Raw genomic sequence first — 19278 nt, 5'->3', positions numbered from 1 at the left:
TCATCAGATCATTTGTACATCCATTTATTTTAGCATACAGTGGCATGAAAAAGTATGTGAACCTTTGGAATCCCTGGTTTTATGCATGAAAGTCACAATTATAGACTTTATAATGATATAACCCTAACCCACAATGTGCTTAACCTCTTAAGCACTGTTGGGCTCCCCCAACGTAATTTACAGTTTTTTACTATGTTCAATCTGAATTTTCTTTCAAATAAAAAACATCTATATTGATTCTGACTTTTCTACATCCAACTCACAGGTTTATCATTACTTTGAAAGATGATAAATGTTTGTGTGATATTACTAATATCACACAAACATTTATCATCTTTCATGACTTTATTGAATATACCCATTACACATTCACAGTGCTGGTGGAACAAGTGAACCTTTGGATTTAATAACTGGTAAATCCTCCTCCTGCAGTCATAACCTCAAACCAACACTTCGGTAGCTCCAGGTCAGTTCTGCACATCGTTCAGAGTTGGACCGTTTTTCTCACAGAACTGCTTCCGCTCAGCCATATCCTCAGGAGGTCTGGTGTGAGCGGCTCCCTTGGGGTCACTCCACAGTTCTCTATTGGGATAATGTCTGGGCTCTGACTGAAACACTCTCAACTATTTCTTTGTACTAAGACATTCTGAATCCTTAAAGAGCCTGTGACACGAGTTTCCCCCATCATCCAAACCCATCAATTTGAGTAAATATTGTCCCCTTGAAAACCGTTACTGAACTGATTTTGGATATTTGTACTTTGATAACCATTAATTTGCCTTTCAATGTTGAACATTTTCTGGATCTTATCGGGGATTCTTCAAGTCCCGCCAAATTATGTATGACGTCATTGCGGGCACAGCGCTCCAGCTGCACCGTTCAGGATCCCAGCATCTGCATGTAAACGCACGATGGTGCACACAGCAGCAAGCTCAGACAGCGATGACAGTTTAATTTTGAACGTGTCTGAGAGCTCATATGAGGCTGAAGGATCGGTTTATGTTGTATCTGTTAGAAGTTTAGGAATTAGGTGCGTCAATATGGGCGATCATACGGTCATGTAGCCAGTGGTGGAATGGGACTAAAAATCATCCCGGGACTCTCGACCGGCCCACTTCAGTACCGCTAGTAAATTGTCAACGGGGGGAGTGGGGGATGATGTGATTTATCCGACCGGCCCACTTCGGTACCGGCCCATCGGGATTTGTCCCGATGGCCAGTCCGCCACTGCACCCAGCCCACGTAAACTGTCAACGGGGGGAGCCTCGCTGCGGGGAAACGGTGGACCTAGTGTCCCGATCGGAGTGGGAATAATAATAATAATAATAATCCGTGCATTTTATCCATTAATTTCCCCAACATTGTGGTAAAAAAAAAAACACACGTTTAATCCATGTTGGTGTACTACAACTACAAAAAACATCGGTTTGTTTTCTCATCAGGAAATGCAGACCGGCTCAAACAAACGATTTTTAATCATCATTCTCACGATCATTTAATCTATCATATGTTCGCCGAATTGACATGAAAGCACTAATAAATGTAGTTTCATCCACTTGAGTTTACAACTACAAAAATAATCGATTTGTTTTTATATCACATCCTACGGGAGGAAATTCAGCAGCTCTCACTTCCGATTTTTAATCCTAATTTAATCATCATCTTCACCACGATCATTTATGTTTATGTTCACCGAATTGACATGAAAGCACTGACAAATATGAATATACTGTAGTCAACTTCATTAAAACGTTATTAACGTGCCTAAACTCAGTAATTCACAATTTCTACGCATGACAACACACTTTGTCCGTGTTTGGCTCTCTCGCCGCACAGTGAAGCGTTCCCGCATTGACGTCACTTCCGGCTTCCCCCAAAACTTAAAATGAGTCGAAGGAATTTCCCCGCGATGTTCGAAATTATTGATATTTATCGGAACGGTATCGCACCTTCTTTTTAAAACTGACGGTTCGAGATTACTAGTAGCCCAATATTTCATTACACAACAGTTGTTGGGATGCTGTCACAGGCTCTTTAAGTCTTTGATAGTTAGGGTCATTGTCCTTCTGCACCACGCAACTTCAGTTGATCTTCAGCTAGCAGACAGCCACTCTGACATTATCCTGTAGGATATCTTAATGAATTCTGAAACAGTTTTTCCCTCTGATGATGGCAAGCTGTCCGGCCCACAGGCAGCACAGCCGCCCCAAATCATGACGCTCCCTCCACCGTACTTTACCGATGGGATGATGTTTTGATATTGATATGCGGAGCCGTTTTCATGCCATACAGAGTGATGCGTGTTGTTCCCCTATAGTCAAACCTTGTTTTCATTCATTTACAAAAACATTTACGCAGTATGATTGTGTGTGGTGTTCAGGTTCTCTTTGGCAAACTTCAGGCACACAGTGGTGTGATTCTAAAGAGCAGCGGCTTCCTCTGTAATGTCCTGCCATGGACACCATGCCTGATCAATGTTTTGCGTATAGTAGATTCATGAACTGAGAAGTAACCAGTTCCAATCATACCTAGAATCTAAAGCACTTTTTTACCTCATTGACTATTCTGCATGTCTTTGGATTCATCTTTGCTGGGCGCCAGAAGATCTGAAGATCAGATCGAATTTATTGACCAATTCATGCATGAAACCAGGGAATTCCAAAGGGTTCACATACTTTGTTTTGCCACTGTATACGGTTTTTGAATTTGCAACATTGCAACACATTTTGCAATTTAGAATTTTTTTTAAAGGGTTATTTGATTTAGGTTTGCATCAAATTTGTTATGATTTTTGTTCTAAAATATATTGCCTTAATAAATATGAACAACTTTATATTTTGAAATGTTAGGAGCCAAAATTGTGATTCTTATAAATCATCCAATATTGAAAAGCATCCCAAAGGTTCCTACATAATCTGCAGAGAGAACACCTTTTGATGGTTTCTCACTGAAAGTGATGTAGAACCTTTGATGTGGGAGTCATTACACAGTTAAACTTCTCTAGCTAGTTGGAAGTGGTTCATAGCTGAACTGTACAATTATTATTGTATATATGGGATAATCTGTATGCTTTTAGGTGGCTTTATAATAACACATAAATATGGCCATAAACAATTACAAAAATCTCCAGAAACACAAATATTTTTAAATAAAAACCAAATGGTGCCATATCACCACAGTCTGTGTTCTTACGGGCCGTCCACACTACAGCTTCGACAGCTTCAAAAACTGTTTCCAACGCGTCTGCCCATTCACTTTGAATGGGGTGACGTCACGTTGCCTCGCTTTTCACCAAACTGAATTGTGGGTAGCATAGCGGTCCGTCTCCGGCGTCAGAAGTTGAACAATGTTCAACTTCTGACGCCGGAAACGCCGGAGTAGCCAGCGCCAGCCAATCAAATCCCGTTTCTGAAAATCTGACGGCTCAAGCCCTAGCCAATCAAACCGCGTCTAAGCTGGGAGAGATATCCCGCCGTTCATTTCTATATTTCAAAAAAAGATGGAGGAGAAACTAATTATCGCCGTAGCAAATCACCCGGTTTTGTATGACCAGAACCTCTTCACCTACCGGGATACAAACCGGAAGAACCAGTCATGGAGGGAGGTGGCAGAGACTGGTAGGTTTTCGCCTGTTTGGGGAGTTTATATATATATATTGCTCGCATAAAATCCCCGGGTTTTTTTGCTTTGTATGTCGGGGGCGGGAGATTCATGTGATTGGTTGTTGGTCGCGTTGCTCGCATAAAATCCCCAAGCTTCAGACACGCCCAGCTCCAAGCTTTTTTTGAAGCTGTAGTGTGGACACTCCGTTATACCTGTAAGACTCAGGTTACCTGACGTGTGTGTGTGGTGTGTGTGTGTGTGTGTGTGTGTGGTGGTGTGTGTGTGTGTGTGTGTGTGTGTGTGTGTGTGTGTGTGTGTGTGTGTGTGTGTGTGTGTGTGTGTGTGTGTGTGTGTGTGTGTGTGTGGTGTGTGTGTGTGTGTGTGTGTGTGTGTGTGTGTGTGTGTGTGTGTGTGTGTGTGTGTGTGTGTGTGTGTGTGTGTGTTGTGTGTGTGTGTGTGTGTGTGTGTGTGTGTGTGTGTGTGTGTGTGTGTGTGTGTGTGTGTGTGTGTGTGTGTGTGTGTGTGTGTGTGTGTGTGTGTAGAGGCAGCCCTGGGAGCTCTGGCCAGAGTGTTGAGGGAGGACTGGAAGCAGAGTGTCGAGCTGGCTACCATCATCATCTACATCTTCTTCTGCTTCTCCAGGTAACACACATTCATTTAGTATGTCTTTCTGTTCTGCTTCATCTTTTTACTTAATGTGACTCTTCTCCTCTCCTCCAGTTTCTCCCAGTTTCACGGGGTGGTGAGTCATTATAAAATTGGCGCGTTGTGTATGAGTGTGGTGGAACACGAGCTGAAGCGACACGATGTGTGGCGTGAGGAGCTGCGCAAGAAAAACAAGGCTTATATCCTTTTATCTGCTCTCCTCTGCTTGTTTGATTTTACAGTCTACCCTCCTCATGTATAGATTTTCTGAGTTATTGTGTATGTGTTCCTTTTCCTTAACACTCTTTGTGTACGTGAGTCAGCACCAGAGAACGGCTCTCTAAGAAGAGACCAGGACAAAGCTGTGAGGAAATACCACGGCCTTCTGTCCAAGCAGGAGCAGCTGCTCCGAGGTACACTCAACACAACTCAAATAATATCTTTTTTTACCACACTATCAGAATTTTAAATGTATCCCCGAGGCTATTTGGTTTTGTAAAAAGTTGCTCCATTTTATAATGAATTAATAAAAGATAAATAAAACATTTTATGTAAATAAAATTTTAAGTAAGAATTTGCAATAAAAAAAGATAAATATAATATTTTAAAATTAAATATGTTTGTAGTTGTATGAAATGTTTTTAGTTGAAATGAAACCAAGTAGAGTACAAATCACAGTAGTAATAACACAAGAAATGCTGTTTTGATTTGCTGTGATGGGAATGTTGTATTGATGCATTAGTTCAGAGTAAAGCTTGACTTTACTGTGCGTCGCTGCTATTCATAGCACTAGAGATTAGGGCTGAACGATATACCGTGTCATGGCGATAACCGCGGTATGCGCATGCGCGGTATTCACACCGCAGGGACGTGCGGTTTTATTCATTTAAAAAAAAAAAATGCTAACGCACTTTAGCACATAATTCAAAATAAGGATACCCTTATTACTTATCGAAACTGCACATACAATATATCCGATTAAAGCCGAGACTCCACAGATTATTTAAGTATAGTATCTAAGCGATCCGATCTCGCGACAGGGGAAGCAAACACAGACATCACAACACGTACCTTTTACGGAGCTTTTGCGGGAGATCGTCTCACCGTAGCTGTCAATCTGATCAAAAGACGTGTTCAATGGCATTAAAACGAGAAAGAAAAAACGCGGCTGAATCGGTTGATCCATAGGTTGATAATGTATCTGTGGCTTTGAAGCAATTGTTTATAATCCATAATTCCATTTTTATGTAAAAATCGGAGCACAAAAGTTAGCTGCTAATGGTAGCTACCAGAGTGTATGCAGCTTCCGGTTTTGGCTACGCGTCACTCTCACTCCTTATTTGTTCATGTGTTGGTGTGTGTGTAGAACTTCCCCTGCATGCACAGCAAACCACCAATCACAATCATTCTTGATCAGATCACAGCAGGCCCCGCCCCGCTAGTTTGCAGACCATCAAAAACACTGGTAAAAAATGAGCGAGGCACAGGAGGATAATACCGGAGAGAATGAAGATTTACTTCCAAGAAGAAAAGCAACATCTGTCATCTGGAACTATTTTGGCCTATGGATTAACCGATTCAGCCGCGTTTTTTCTTTCTCGTTTTAATGCCATTGAACACGTCTTTTGATCAGATTGACAGCTACGGTGAGACATCTCCCCTAGAAGCTACGTAAAGGTACGTGTTGTGATGTCTGTGTTTGCTTCCCCTGTCGCGAGTCCGGATCACTCAGTGATGATACTATATACCTAAATAATCTGTGGAACCTCAGCTTTAATCGGATATCTTGTATGTGCAGCTACGATAAGTAATAATAAGGGTACTTTTATCTTGAGTTCTGTGCCAAAGTGCGTTAGCATTTTTCGCTCAGGGGTCATTTAGATGCTTCTTATGAGACTTGTGTTTTGTTTTGGTAAAAATGGTTTGTATCGTCAGTTAGCTGAGATTATTTCCGTTAATCTGGTATAACACATTAATAGGTTCTTAAATATTACGATCCCCTGAGACACTGTCGTGAAAAAAAAAGTAAAGTACCCGCCGGGACTTTGGGGTTTAACAGGTTAAAAAAAACGCAATATATACCGCAGGGGGGGAAAAAATCGCGATGTCAGTTTTTTTCAATACCGTGCAGCCCTACTAGAGATAGAGATACATTTCTCTCTGTCCCTTTGCCCTTCTCCCAGTGTCTCTTTACCTGCTGTTGAACCTTGCTGAGGACACGAGGACGGAGCTGAAGATGAGGAATAAAAACATTGTCGGTCTGCTCGTCAAAGTTCTGGAGCGGGATGACGAGGAGCTGCTGGTGCTGGTGGTTTCATTCCTCAAAAAACTGTCCATCTTCCTGGAGAACAAGAACGACATGGTGAGTAAAGGAGAAGTGCTCAAGAGTTCCTCCTGTCAGACTACATCGATGCAGCTGAATGGTCTGCATTAAGATGTTTTTACAGTCTTTGATACCCCTCAAATAACTTTTACATACAAAAGTCAGGATTCACCCATTCACACACATTCACACACATTCACACAGAGGCAGAGGCTGCCATACAAGACACCTGCTTAGAGAGAGAACATTCACACTCACACCCTACACCTGTTGGTTCAGGGGCAATTGGGGGTTAAAGGGGCCCTGTTATGACCATCTTCAGGTTCATATCAGTATGTAGTGTCTCTACTGGGACATGTCTCCATGCTTTATTGTTCAAAAAGCTCTTTATTGTTCTCATACTGCCTGTGCTGCAGCACCTCTTTTCACCCTCTGTCTGAAACCAGAGCCCAGTCTGCTCTGATTGGTTAGCTGGTCGCCTCGGTTGTGATTGGTCGACCGCTTAGAGATGTCCCGCCCCATAGCCTATCACGTACAATGTGTTTGAGTGCTAGCCAATAGAAGCGCAAGTGTTACATAGTGATGTCACTATGTCCAGGAAGTAAACAAAGTGTCCAATCCTGGCGTTTCAGGCAGGGGGGGGGCCTCTTTAAATGATTTCCCAAGGTCATATGGACATGTTGACATCAGAACCTGGGGATCATACCACCATCCTTCATATTGGTGGTCATCTACCTCTTGATCCACAGCCTCCCTAACATATTGTCTCATGTGTTTATTTACTGAGACCAAGTAATGTTAAGTCATTGCCAAAGATATTCTGAGCAGTTGTTATGCAGAACCAGATAAGATATTATGTGGGCTGTGATGACAGAGACCCTCTCATTCAGATACTATGTTTGTGTTTTGCAGGCTGAAGTGGATACTGTAGAACGATTGGCTCGTCTGGTTCCCTGTGACCATGACGACCTGTTGAACCTGACCCTGCGTCTGCTGCTCAACCTCTCCTTTGACTCTGGACTCAGAGCCAAGATGGTGGAAGTTGGACTGTTACCAAAGCTGACTGCCTTGTTGGGTAAAAGTACACTCTAACATAGTAGCATACATGGTGGTGTTCATTTCTCCAGTTAATTGGCAGTTGTGCTCAACAATGGATTGTTGACTGATGTTTGGGTGTGTTTGTTGTCACACAGGTGATGAGAACAGCCGACAGGTAGCCCTGCGAATCCTGTATCACATCAGCATCGACGACCGCTTCAAGGGCATGTTCGTTTACACTGACTGCATACCTCAGGTACCATGAAAGACTCTTTAACTCCAGGAGTTATTACTGTTAATGTTAACTTAACATTATAGTCTAGTTGCCAGAATGTGAACCCGGCAATGTTGAGTGTACCAAAGTTATATGTTAGAAATGTATAGAATGGTGCCCCAGCATACAGTTTAATAACTGCCGGATTCTATGTTGGGCAATTTGCACAATTAGCATTAGTTATGTTAATTAGCATTACTTAGCATTATAGCCTATGCGAACAATAGCTTTAAAATGGCTTGGCGAATGTGGACAATACTTGGGGTTATTAAGGATACTAAATCTATTCCTGTCATATGTACTCCCTGTGGGCTGATTTTGATGAATTCTGGGTTAATTTTGAAGTTTAAGAGGACTATGGATCATTCGTATTGGACGAATAGCTTGTATTTTTTTAATAGGTTTACTTGTTGTAGGAGCTATATTGTTCATTTTGTATATATCCACATGATCCAATAACAATTCAAATTCAAACCAATATTCATCAAAAACATCACCCGGAGTACAAATATGGCCACCATCTGCTTTAAACTGCCATTGTTGATCCTGAAAATATCTGAAATGGACTCAGCATCCTCAATGTCCCCCAAAACCTCTCCAAAATTGTAGCCAAGCCATTTTTTAACTATTGTCCACATAGGCTATAATGCTAATTCATGCTAATTAACACAACTAATGCTAATTGTGCAAATTGCCCAACATATGCAGGTTAGCATCCGGCAGCTTCTCTAACATAACACTTTGGAGTACTGAATATTCCCGGCTTCATAATAGGACTTTATGAGCTGCAGACAGACTGTTAATACTGGCATTAAAAGTCTTAGAGTCCCAGGTCATATGTGCGTGTCTTTGTTTCCAGCTGATGCAAATGCTGTATGAGCACGGGGAGGAGGACACTGAGGCGGAGCTCCTCTCCATCTGCATCAACCTGGCTGCAAACAAGAGGAACGCTCAGCTCATATGTGAAGGTACATCTATGACCACATACTGGCTCTCTGTCCCTGCAAAGTCCTTCCGACTTCTGACACTTTTTAGTGTACATATTCCATTATGAAAAGGGTCCTGACCTGTCCTATTAATTAAAAATATTTTGTGATATTATAATTATAATACAATATAATTCCGTTTTTCATACAAGAGTGTCTGTTTGTGTCTTACTGTGTGTCTGCAGGAAATGGGTTGAAGATGCTTATGAAGAGGGCTCTGAAGATGAAAGACTGCCTTCTGATGAAGATGATCAGAAACATCTCACAACATGACGGAGCCACCAAACCTGTGTTCATAGTGAGTTATTAATACACAACAAAACAAACTACTACCAAGAGCAGAACAATTTGTGACCAAATGTTGTTGTTAGTATTAGCATAAGTATTCTGCTGTGTCTCATTTTGGATACGCCAATAGTACACTGCCATGTCGTGCACTGGGAAAATGATCATCGCTGTTCAAAATCATTACTGACCTACTTAAAGACCTAACCCTAACATTCTGATATCAAAATATGGATAAAGTCTCATTTTTGTATATAGTATAGAGTGGTTGTAAGAGGAACTTAGAGGAGGATTGTATATAACCTTCGGTAGATGACGTCCAGCAGGTTGGCAGGAGTTATTGCGTTGAAGCAAATCAATGAACTTCGATTATGATGATATTATGATCTGTTGATGTGTGCAGCATCATAAATGATTATATCCACCTTAAAGAAAGTCCTGTGAAGTCCAGACCAGGGTTTACATTTCTCAAAACACACACAGCAGCAGTGTCCTTGACCGTAGTGACGACCTCCACAATCACTCGCTGTACCAATCATTACCACCTGCTAAATGAACCCAGGAAATGAGGAAATGAAGGGTGGCTAGAGAGTGGTACCTTCACAACATAACTTAGGTTGCATAGCCATGATGGGGATCCTTTAGTGTAGGACGTGTCCAGTGTTCTACTATCACATAGTTGACCGTTGTGGGAGCACCATCCGAGTAATCACAGCTAGGGATGCATATCGTTGACTTTTTTACGATACCGATACCGATACCACTGAACGATACCGATACTCAACCCATACATATCGTGATACTTTGAAAATGTATCATCCCACAATTACTCCCATGAAGCGCTTTACGATATATAGTTAACATGTCAAATGAATATTAAATTCAATTGTGGGACTTCTTGGACCTTTTAGTAGTGAACAAACAATGAAAAATACATAAAAAATATGAAGAAAACCGATTATGGAATATCTTTTATAACACCCGCCATCAGGTGTGCACATCTTGTCAATGCAAATAGACCATTATATATGGGCTCAGAACAGTCTCATAATACACACATGCACACAAAAGGAGTCACACTTGTATTTCTGGATCCACACTTGTGTTTTTCAATGCACACACAAATGTGTTCCGTTTCATATACATGTAAATAAAATCCAAATACAGAAAAAAGTTTTACATATGTATTTTTGATCCTCACATATTTGTTTTCCGTTTAAATCCCCTGAACCTGCAAACACAAACAGCTTTCTGTGCACGGATCGCTGTGCATTCGTGTGTGGGTTTTTTGAGACTCCCCTGACGCTCAGCCGATTCGTACTTGTAATTTTTTCTATCTATAGCCAATCAGATGTCTCCTCAATTCTAAGCCAATCACATGAGAGCGCCCCCACGAGGGTAGATTTCTTGCGTTCATGACGTAGCGCTTCATGTACGCATTTTGCACAGTCCTGCAGGCGCTAATCTCAGGACACCTCCACTCTCAGTACAGCGCCACTTTCCGAACAGGAAATGCACGCAAATACAAGCCTTTATATTATTAAGGTACAGCGCCACTTTCCAAACCATTGATGAATGCTTGTGTACACAAAAACGGCAGGCAAAACCGTTTTAAATGTGTGTTTCCTGTATGGCGAATACAGCTGCTTTATTTATGTCTGTATGAAGTTGTTGTGAGTGTGGAGGGAGCAGCTACAGGTTAGCTTAGCCTAATCGATCAGTGCACTACGAAGCCAGTGCTAGACAGTGTCCGCCGGTCATTATTTGAGTCTGATGGAGACACGCAGCTCTGATCACCTGAAGCCCCGCCCTCTGTTTAGCGAGCTGACCGGACTGCGCAAAATGCGTACTGTATATGAAGTGTCATGAACGCAAGAAATCATACCCTCGTGGGGGCGCGCTCATGTGATTGGCTTAGAATGAAGGAGACATCTGATTGGCTATAGATAGAAAAAATTACAAGTACGAATCGGCTGACCGTCAGGGGAGTCTCAAAAAACCCACACACGAATGCACAGCGATCCGTGCACAGAAAGCGGTTTGTGTTTGCAGGTGCAGAGGATTTACACGGAAAACAAATATGTGAGGATCAAAAATACATATGTAAAACTTGTTTCTGTAATTGGATTTTATTTACATGTATATGAAACGGAACACATTTGTGTGTGCATTGAAAAACACAAGTGTGGATCCTTTTGCGGATCATGAAATACAAGTGTGAATCCTTCTGTGTGCATGTGTGTATTATGAGACTGTTCTGTGCCCATAGTTATAGCACCGTTATAATTAATGTAGTGCTGTCAAAATTATCGCGTTAACGGCGGTAATTAATTTTTTGAATTAATTGCGTTAAAATATTTAACGCATTTAACGCATGCCACCAGTGGCAGCGCCAGGGTATGGCTGGGGTAGGTTACACCCATACCAAGAAATGGCTTAGCCCCACCATGACAAATGATGTTAAAGTAAGGAAAATAAAGTCTGCCAACTCGCGCGGAGTAAATTGCACAGACAGCAGTTAGTAAGATTGATTTCAGTAGCCACGGTTTTGAAAACTTTTGTCACGTAGTGATCGTCTTCTCAATAGAACATCTTTGATAACGGTGTGGTGTTGTTGCAGGAAGTCCCGACGGAGAATACTTTTGCTGTAGTACAGGGGTGCACATAACTGGTACGCAGGTTATGTGCGTAATCTCTCTGAAATGCGTACCGTCACTTGTGTCACAAAGCGCATTTGCGTACCGACGTACTTGTGAAGCTTTTCCAGAAGGCGGTTAGATCACCGGACGACAGAGTCGGTCTCCCTGTGCACAGACAGGGCTGCTGTTAACGTCGGTCTGTACAACGGAATTGTGCCAAAACTACGCCAACCGGCTGCGGAGGGAGACTCCCCCCCCTTCACTGGAGAACTGCGCTAAAACAGCTGATCGTTCACACTCTGTGGTCACTCCACTAGCCGCCCCCCCCCTCTGTCGACTTTCCTGAAGTACTCCCTCTTTGATAGAAATCAACACGTAATGAATTAAGACCCCACGGTTTGATGATTGATAGGTGTGCGGGTTGTCTTTCATTTTGACACGCAGAATTTTTTTATAATAAACATAGATACTGTATGTTAAATGGATATATCCGCCTTCTTTCATTTATCTTTCCATTCCCACAACAATATACATAAATAAATTGCATATTTTGGACATAGTTCGAATGGTGATTAATCATGATTAATTAATTTTTAAGCTGTGATTAATCTGATTAAAATTTGTAATCGTTTGACAGCCCTAAATTAATGTTAAACCTGAGATTCGACTAGAGAACAAATAAATAATAGAATAAAGGTCATGAGATCTCGGCATTGCACAAACAAACAAATCTCATCTTTAAAATCAACATTTGCCTTGACTGGTGAGAGAAAACAAATCCCATCACAGTTCATTTGTGGGACTTTTACCTTTCTAGTATTGAACATGAAGAAAAACGATTATGCAATCTAATTTATAACATCCGCCATCACGGGCCACGGACTCACTTTTAAAATTAATTAAAAAAAATATATATATATATATATATTTTTTTTAAAGTATCGAAACCGGATCTGATTTCGGTACGGTATACCGTAGCCACCAGTAACCGGTAATACCGGATACCGGTATGCATCCCTAATCACAACGCATTCTGCATACAAAGAAAACACAGCATAGGCTGCACCGTTAGAGGTAGTATTCCAGCAGTACAGGCGGTCAGCTATCTGAATGAAGGGCTTGCTCTGTCTCAGGACTATGTTGGTGACCTGGCAGCGGAGATCCGGGCGGAGGAAGAGGAGGAGTGGGTTCTGGAGTGTCTGGGGACTCTGGCTAATCTCACCATCCCTGACCTGGACTGGGAGCTGGTGCTGAAGGAGTACAACCTGGTCCCCTACCTTAAAGACCGCCTCAAACCAGGTTTCATTATAGCTGATACAGCCACACATTACTAAAGATGTGTTTCCATTGACATATACAGTAATGCACATGAATGTAGCATATGCAGTAAGCAGAAAAGACTCAAACTAATGGGAGGAATGTATCATTTTTTGCCTGCCGCATATTTATATTATTGCAAGTTATTGTTTTATTGGTGTTTACTTGAAGTTTATTAACAGAATATTCAGTAACATTCATTACCTCAGACATATTGTTTTCACTGCTATTAACTACATTTTATGGATCCTTGCAATAAAAGTCTTATTATTATAATTCTTATTAGCAGTTTGAAAGCGTATATAATCCAACACATCAGTATTACATTATTATTATTATTATAGTATTTTAAACTTCAAAATCCAGAGTCCATTTCTACTAAAACAACAGGGAGAACCAGTGTTCACTAAAGTGTCATCTTGTTTGTGTCTGTGTGTGTTAAGCCTCAGCAGAGGATGACCTCATCCTGGAGGTGGTGATAATGATCGGAACAGTTTCCATGGACGACGCCTGTGCCGCCATGTTGGCAAAATCTGGCATTATCCCTGCGCTGATCGAGCTGCTCAATGGTAACACACACAGCTGTGGTTTTTAACCGATGTTGTGTTTCAGATCCGGTCAGTCCACTCAGACTTTTACACGTTTCACTGAGATCTTTAAAGACCATCACTTTTCTGTTGAAATACCTCATGACATTAATGTCAAAGAACAGGCTGCTCATTGCTCACTATATTTTAAAAGTAAAACAAATAATCCAAATGATAATCTTACTGGCATGTGAAAAGAGACGTTACACCTGATGACATTAGCACTTTGCTAACCTGCTTTCCATATGTTCTTGTGTTTTTGAATGCAGCCCAGCAGGAGGATGATGAGTTTGTGTGTCAGATTGTCTACGTCTTCTATCAGATGGTGTTTCACCAAGCTACCCGTGATGTCATCATCAAAGACACCCGTATCCTTCCCACAGTGCACTCTGTTCAGCCTACATGTAAAGATGAATGAGGAGACTCTCTCGGTTCACACTGTGAAATCTCAACACACAAGAAACTCTTTCCTTAACCTTCTCTGTAGAGGCTCCAGCCTACCTGATCGACCTGATGCACGACAAGAACGCTGAGATCAGGAAAGTGTGTGACAACACCCTGGATATCATCGCTGTAAGTCAAACACACACAGCAACAAATGGAAAAAGACGTTTCTTTAAATTTGTCTGTAGGTTGTACTTTCTTTACCTTTTTCTATGTCCTCCAGGAGTACGATGAGGAGTGGGGCAGAAAGATTCAGTCAGAGAAGTTCCGTTTCCATAACAACCAGTGGTTGGAGATGGTCGAGAGTCGCCAAGCTGACGAGTCTGAACCGTATCTGTATGATAACGACAACGACAGGACGGATCTGTTCTATAGCGCAGGTACACACACACACACGCACACACACACACACACACACACACACACACACACACACACACACACACACACACACACACACACACACACACACACACACACACACACACACACACACACACACACACACACACACACAGACTTGCAAGTGAAGGCTGGTCATTTTGTCTTCTCTGTTTTTTTCAGTTCACCAAGACACCTTCATATTGTGCCATTAACAGATGATTGCAAAAATGTTCAATACATTTGTTTTTGAGCATACAGTAGTAAAGGGGAAAAATGATTTATTTTTCAACCTGACAAAAAGCCACTGAATGAAAAATAAATGGATTGTTACTGATGCAAATCTCCTGCTAACTTTACCGGCATTCTGCCTGAGGGCTCCCTCAACTGAAGGTGATGTTTCTTTTGGGGAGTATTGCAGAATAAGACAAATCTGTGGAAAGCACACCATTATGATAATGACATGTTTAGTTCAGCAGGATCATCTCTACATATGAACTGAACTTTAATCATTTTAGAGGCGTTACTCCAGAAGTAAAAAGCTAACGCTAGGCTATAAAGGAAATAGATCACAGTCCCATGGCTGCGTATCACCACCGCTAAGCTAAAGGCGGTTACTTTAGTTCCTCACTGACTTCATCAGCACAGACAGCAGCTGACTCACTCGAGGAGCAGCAGCATGAGTACAGGAATCACATTTGAAGGAATTCACCAACACTTGTGTTTGCTTTGACATTCTTTCTCATGAGACCGCTGAGTAGAAGCTGCAGTGAGTAGTGTCAAGAGCCTGTGAAGAAACGTTTTGTTTCTGAAAGTAATGTGCCTGTGTGTGTCTTCAGATGGAATAACTCCAGCAGACGGTTCAGTCAGCCCAGACTTCTTCAATGACCTACAGCCTCAAAATGGAGACATGCACCATACAGCGTGAGTGAACATACTCCAGAAAGCTACTTCCTCTTGTGTTGATGTATGCACCATTATTCACAAGCAAATTCATTGTATGTGTAAACCTGCTTGACAATGAACCTGGTTCTGATTTTAACACACACAGATAAATATGCAAACAGTAGGTTAGTTCATCCAAAGAAAGTTTGGCACACGCTTGAATTTAGCTACTTTATATTACTGTAACTATTTATCTGTTCTTTTTATGTTACATTTTCTATCCTCTTTCCAGAGATGGCAGCGATGTGTTTGACCAGACCAGCTCCTCTCCTGGTCGTCCAGCTACTGCGTACGGCTTCAGACCTGATGAACAACCCTTCTATCAGTACTCATAGACAACACACACACACACACACACACACACACACACACACACACACACACACACACACACACACACACACACACACACACACACACACACACACACACACACACACACACACACACACACACACACACACACACACACACACACACACACACAGGGCATCCTGTCATCCCCGTACACCCCCTGCATGTCCACTCTCACATCTTTAGATTGCATTTCACTGCTAGAATCCCTCAGTACTGAAGGCATCACGTGGGGTAGCCACTGCAACACTGGTCATAGTGCAGATGATGCAGTCTCCTTCCATACAGCATTTCATTCACTCAGCATTATGAAACATACACGTCTTCCTTACTGAGTACAGCTTTCTTCTAGTGTCTTCCCAGTGGCTCAGCAAATCAGTTAAAGAATGTGAACACTTAGAGGGAAACTTCATTATATTTCAACCTGGACCCTGTAATCCTATTAGGACGTTCTGGCTCTGATAGTTGCTATAAGTGTGTGACAACATGTTGGAACTAGTCCAGGTTGAAAAACATGTAACTATCCTTTCAAATGTTTTAAATATCTTGATATATTTTGCATGTTTTCTCATGTAATATATATATATGCTTTGCCTCTGCAAATCCCCTAAAAAACAGTCAAAGTTTAAACTCCATTTCTGAACAGTTTTAGATCCACTTCGACTCACTATCTATCACTGTGTTATTAACATGCACTACAATGTATACATTGCTTTGTTTTCTCACTGTAAAATGGGAACATTGCTGATCCCTATAACTTAGGGTGCTTTTTCACAGGCAAACCAAACTTATCTTCAGCCCCCTCGGTCATAGTTTAATCTCCCTGCCATTATTCTCAATTTCCCCCAATGTGCTGTATCGGTTAGCGATGTTAAACCATAACAGTATTACATGTATTTAGCAACGAGAAAAGTAGAAACCCTGTCACTTCAGACGAAGTGGATAAGCAATATGTCACTACATGATAACAACTAATGTCATTGACCTGCTACCATAAGCCCCTTATCCTGTCTGGTCCCCTTAAACAACAATGGGGAGGTTTACCTGCAGGAAGTGACGGGTCCTTGAGTCTCTGCCAGCACATGTAGCAGCTGGCACACAGTACAGGGCTCTCTGTTTCTCTGTGTTACTCTTAGTTAGTATAGGAGGAGAGAAAACAAGCCCATGAAATAACTGGCTTTAAAGGCACAATGGGTAGGATATGTTGGTTGCACAAAACATTGAAATAGGCCCCTCCCCTGCAAGCTTTAGGGCCCCAGCACATGTAGCTTCCTCTGGGATGCCTGCCTATGATCTGGCTCCTGGCCGCTACGCTTTTATAGAAGCTAACACCTTAAAAGGTCCCTAACAAAGCTTTATGAAAAAAAACCATGTATTACACTATCCATTAAGGAAACATCCAACTCATTGTGCCTGTAAGTCTATTGGATAGCATGAGAGGAGCCTTGTTTTCCCATTGCAAAAATCATGTCCACAATCCTCAGAGGCCCAGATCTAGCTCACCTAGAAGGTGCCACATTAAAAGCATTTCTATGCTTAATACAACATACATATAGTAGTATGCAAGTTCTGTTGAATGTTCCATACTGACTCTATTTGACAACAAGTCAAAGCTATAAATGCACCATGAACTGTGACTGGAAATGTACATGTAGTTCCCTTGAGCTGACAGAACTAAAGAACAGAGCATATCTGAATGTAGGTCAGAGCAGCATACACTTTGAAGAACACACTGTATAGTGCCATTGACTGACCCACATCTGAGAGGAGTGCAGACTGATACTTTAGAGGCATATTTGCACATATCGTTTATTGTTGATGCATGGTTATATTTTCTTTTTATTAAGTTATTAGTGTTTGTATATAATAGTGTTTTTTATAATTGATCTTATCGCTACCTAACAACACTGTAAACATGGACTATTGTTGGACTATAGAAACTCTCCATCTTATTTTCTGTCATGCTCATAAAAACAAGTCCCACATTTCATAAGACTGTTTCAAATGTCTCAGAATGATTTCCTGCACAGTTCCTTTTGTATTGATATATTTGATGTCTGGCTGACGGCTTTGAATACAAATGGTTTGGTGTATATTTATTAAATCAGCCTTTGCCATGGACACACACGGACATTATTGAAAATGGGATGAAAAAAATTAAATCTTTTCACAATATTTTATCTTTGACAAAACAAAATTAAACCTTTTAAAAGATAAATAACAAAGTAACAAATATTGCCCATTTGACCCTTACTGCAGTTGCAGTTATTACCTTCTCAAACTGTTTCTTTCTTCTTACTTTCTCGTACATACTTAGCCTCAATTGTTTGTGTTTAATAAAGCAACACTGTACCCTGAAATATGCTCTACAAAGCTCACATGTTGTTATCATCACCAATGTGTTCCAGATAACCTTCTTCTTCTTCCCTGGCTTAACCCTTTGTTCTGACTGACACCACATTTCTCTATAACATTACTGTGATGCCTTTTTACACAGCTGTGTAGGATCGTTCATTCTGATTGGTCGATTTATAGTAGGTCACTGCTATGATTAACAGACTGTTACTATGGACACAGTTGTGATCTCTAAACACAACAAGCAGGAACACTGACATCCATTTGTTCTAAATCAGTTTTTGAATCAAACATAAAGTAGCCGAGTTCATTACTGCCATATAAACACCTTCTGGTTGAGCCCCCCCCCCCCCCCCCCCCCCCCCCCATGCAAAAGAATGGCCAGCTTGTGTACATGATGTTGTACATAATAGGTCTGTGTCAGCAAAACAGCAGACTAATCAGTAAGAGCAGCTTCAAAACCAGATTGTTGACAAGTTTGATATCTTTATTGAGGAATCCGTTCAATGATAGCAGAACATCACAAATGTAAACAGCAAAATAGTCTAAATAAGTTGAATCATTATTAAAAAAGTTGTGGAAGTATGTGTCTTCTTAAAAATGTAGTATAAATGTGTATGTAACACTAATAATATGGGTAATAATCTCCTTTGTGCATTTATTCACTTTATTAACCTCTACCATTTAATAAGGGAGCTCCAACAGTCAGTCGTCATGGTTACGGTGTCAGGCTGTATGGCCGCTGTTGGGACGGGGGCTGATGACCGTCTCCACCTCAGTGATCTCAGTAACAAGGTCTCTGATGATCGCCACGCTGTCCAATGGCAGCTCGGCAACACTCTCACACTGTGCTCCCATTGGCTGAGGGCTTTGAAGAACCTCCTCCTCCTCCTCGTTTTCTTTCTCTCCTTCTTTTCCTGCTTGCTCTCCTTCCTCCTCTGCTCTCTCCTGATCTTCTTTCCTTTCCTCCATCTCTCTCTCTTCCCCATCCTCCCCCCCCCTCTCTGCCTGCTCTGTGGCGCCCTCTGCTGGCTCAGAGGATTTCTCACCTTCATCCACAGACTCACCTCCTGATTTGGCTTCACCTTCAACTCTTCCCTCC

At 41.5% G+C, this 19278-nt stretch overlaps 2 protein-coding genes across 5 annotated transcripts in view; one reads left to right on the top strand and one right to left on the bottom strand.

Annotated features, from left to right (window-relative positions):
* LOC117545637 (kinesin-associated protein 3-like) overlaps window positions 1–17814 on the top strand; it is a 30283-nt gene extending 12469 nt beyond the window's left edge. For 3 of the 4 annotated variants that reach the window (XM_034215492.1, XM_034215507.1, XM_034215512.1), the window contains 15 exons: window positions 4146–4245; window positions 4324–4448; window positions 4563–4661; window positions 6432–6610; window positions 7484–7646; window positions 7765–7865; window positions 8743–8851; window positions 9055–9167; window positions 12927–13092; window positions 13554–13679; window positions 13967–14065; window positions 14185–14270; window positions 14365–14521; window positions 15362–15446; window positions 15700–17814. In XM_034215492.1, the coding sequence (XP_034071383.1) occupies window positions 4146–4245; window positions 4324–4448; window positions 4563–4661; window positions 6432–6610; window positions 7484–7646; window positions 7765–7865; window positions 8743–8851; window positions 9055–9167; window positions 12927–13092; window positions 13554–13679; window positions 13967–14065; window positions 14185–14270; window positions 14365–14521; window positions 15362–15446; window positions 15700–15802 (1811 nt within the window). In that variant the 3' untranslated portion in view covers window positions 15803–17814. The remainder of the gene's footprint in view (window positions 1–4145; window positions 4246–4323; window positions 4449–4562; window positions 4662–6431; window positions 6611–7483; window positions 7647–7764; window positions 7866–8742; window positions 8852–9054; window positions 9168–12926; window positions 13093–13553; window positions 13680–13966; window positions 14066–14184; window positions 14271–14364; window positions 14522–15361; window positions 15447–15699) is intronic. The other variant, XM_034215499.1, reaches the window with a different exon arrangement.
* Window positions 17815–18642: 828 nt separating this feature from the next.
* Window positions 18643–19278, bottom strand: part of LOC117545627 (protein Niban 1-like) — a 15485-nt gene continuing 14849 nt past the window's right edge. The window contains exon 14 of the mRNA XM_034215483.1: window positions 18643–19278. This exon is cut by the window's right edge and continues 952 nt beyond it. Coding sequence (XP_034071374.1) covers window positions 18903–19278 — 376 coding nt within the window. The 3' untranslated portion in view covers window positions 18643–18902.

Source organism: Gymnodraco acuticeps, unplaced genomic scaffold (assembly GCF_902827175.1).
Source record: "Gymnodraco acuticeps unplaced genomic scaffold, fGymAcu1.1, whole genome shotgun sequence".
Lineage (NCBI taxonomy): Eukaryota > Metazoa > Chordata > Actinopteri > Perciformes > Bathydraconidae > Gymnodraco > Gymnodraco acuticeps.
The sequence above is the reverse complement of the archived record's forward strand: the minus strand, read 5'-3'. Positions and strand labels throughout refer to the sequence as shown.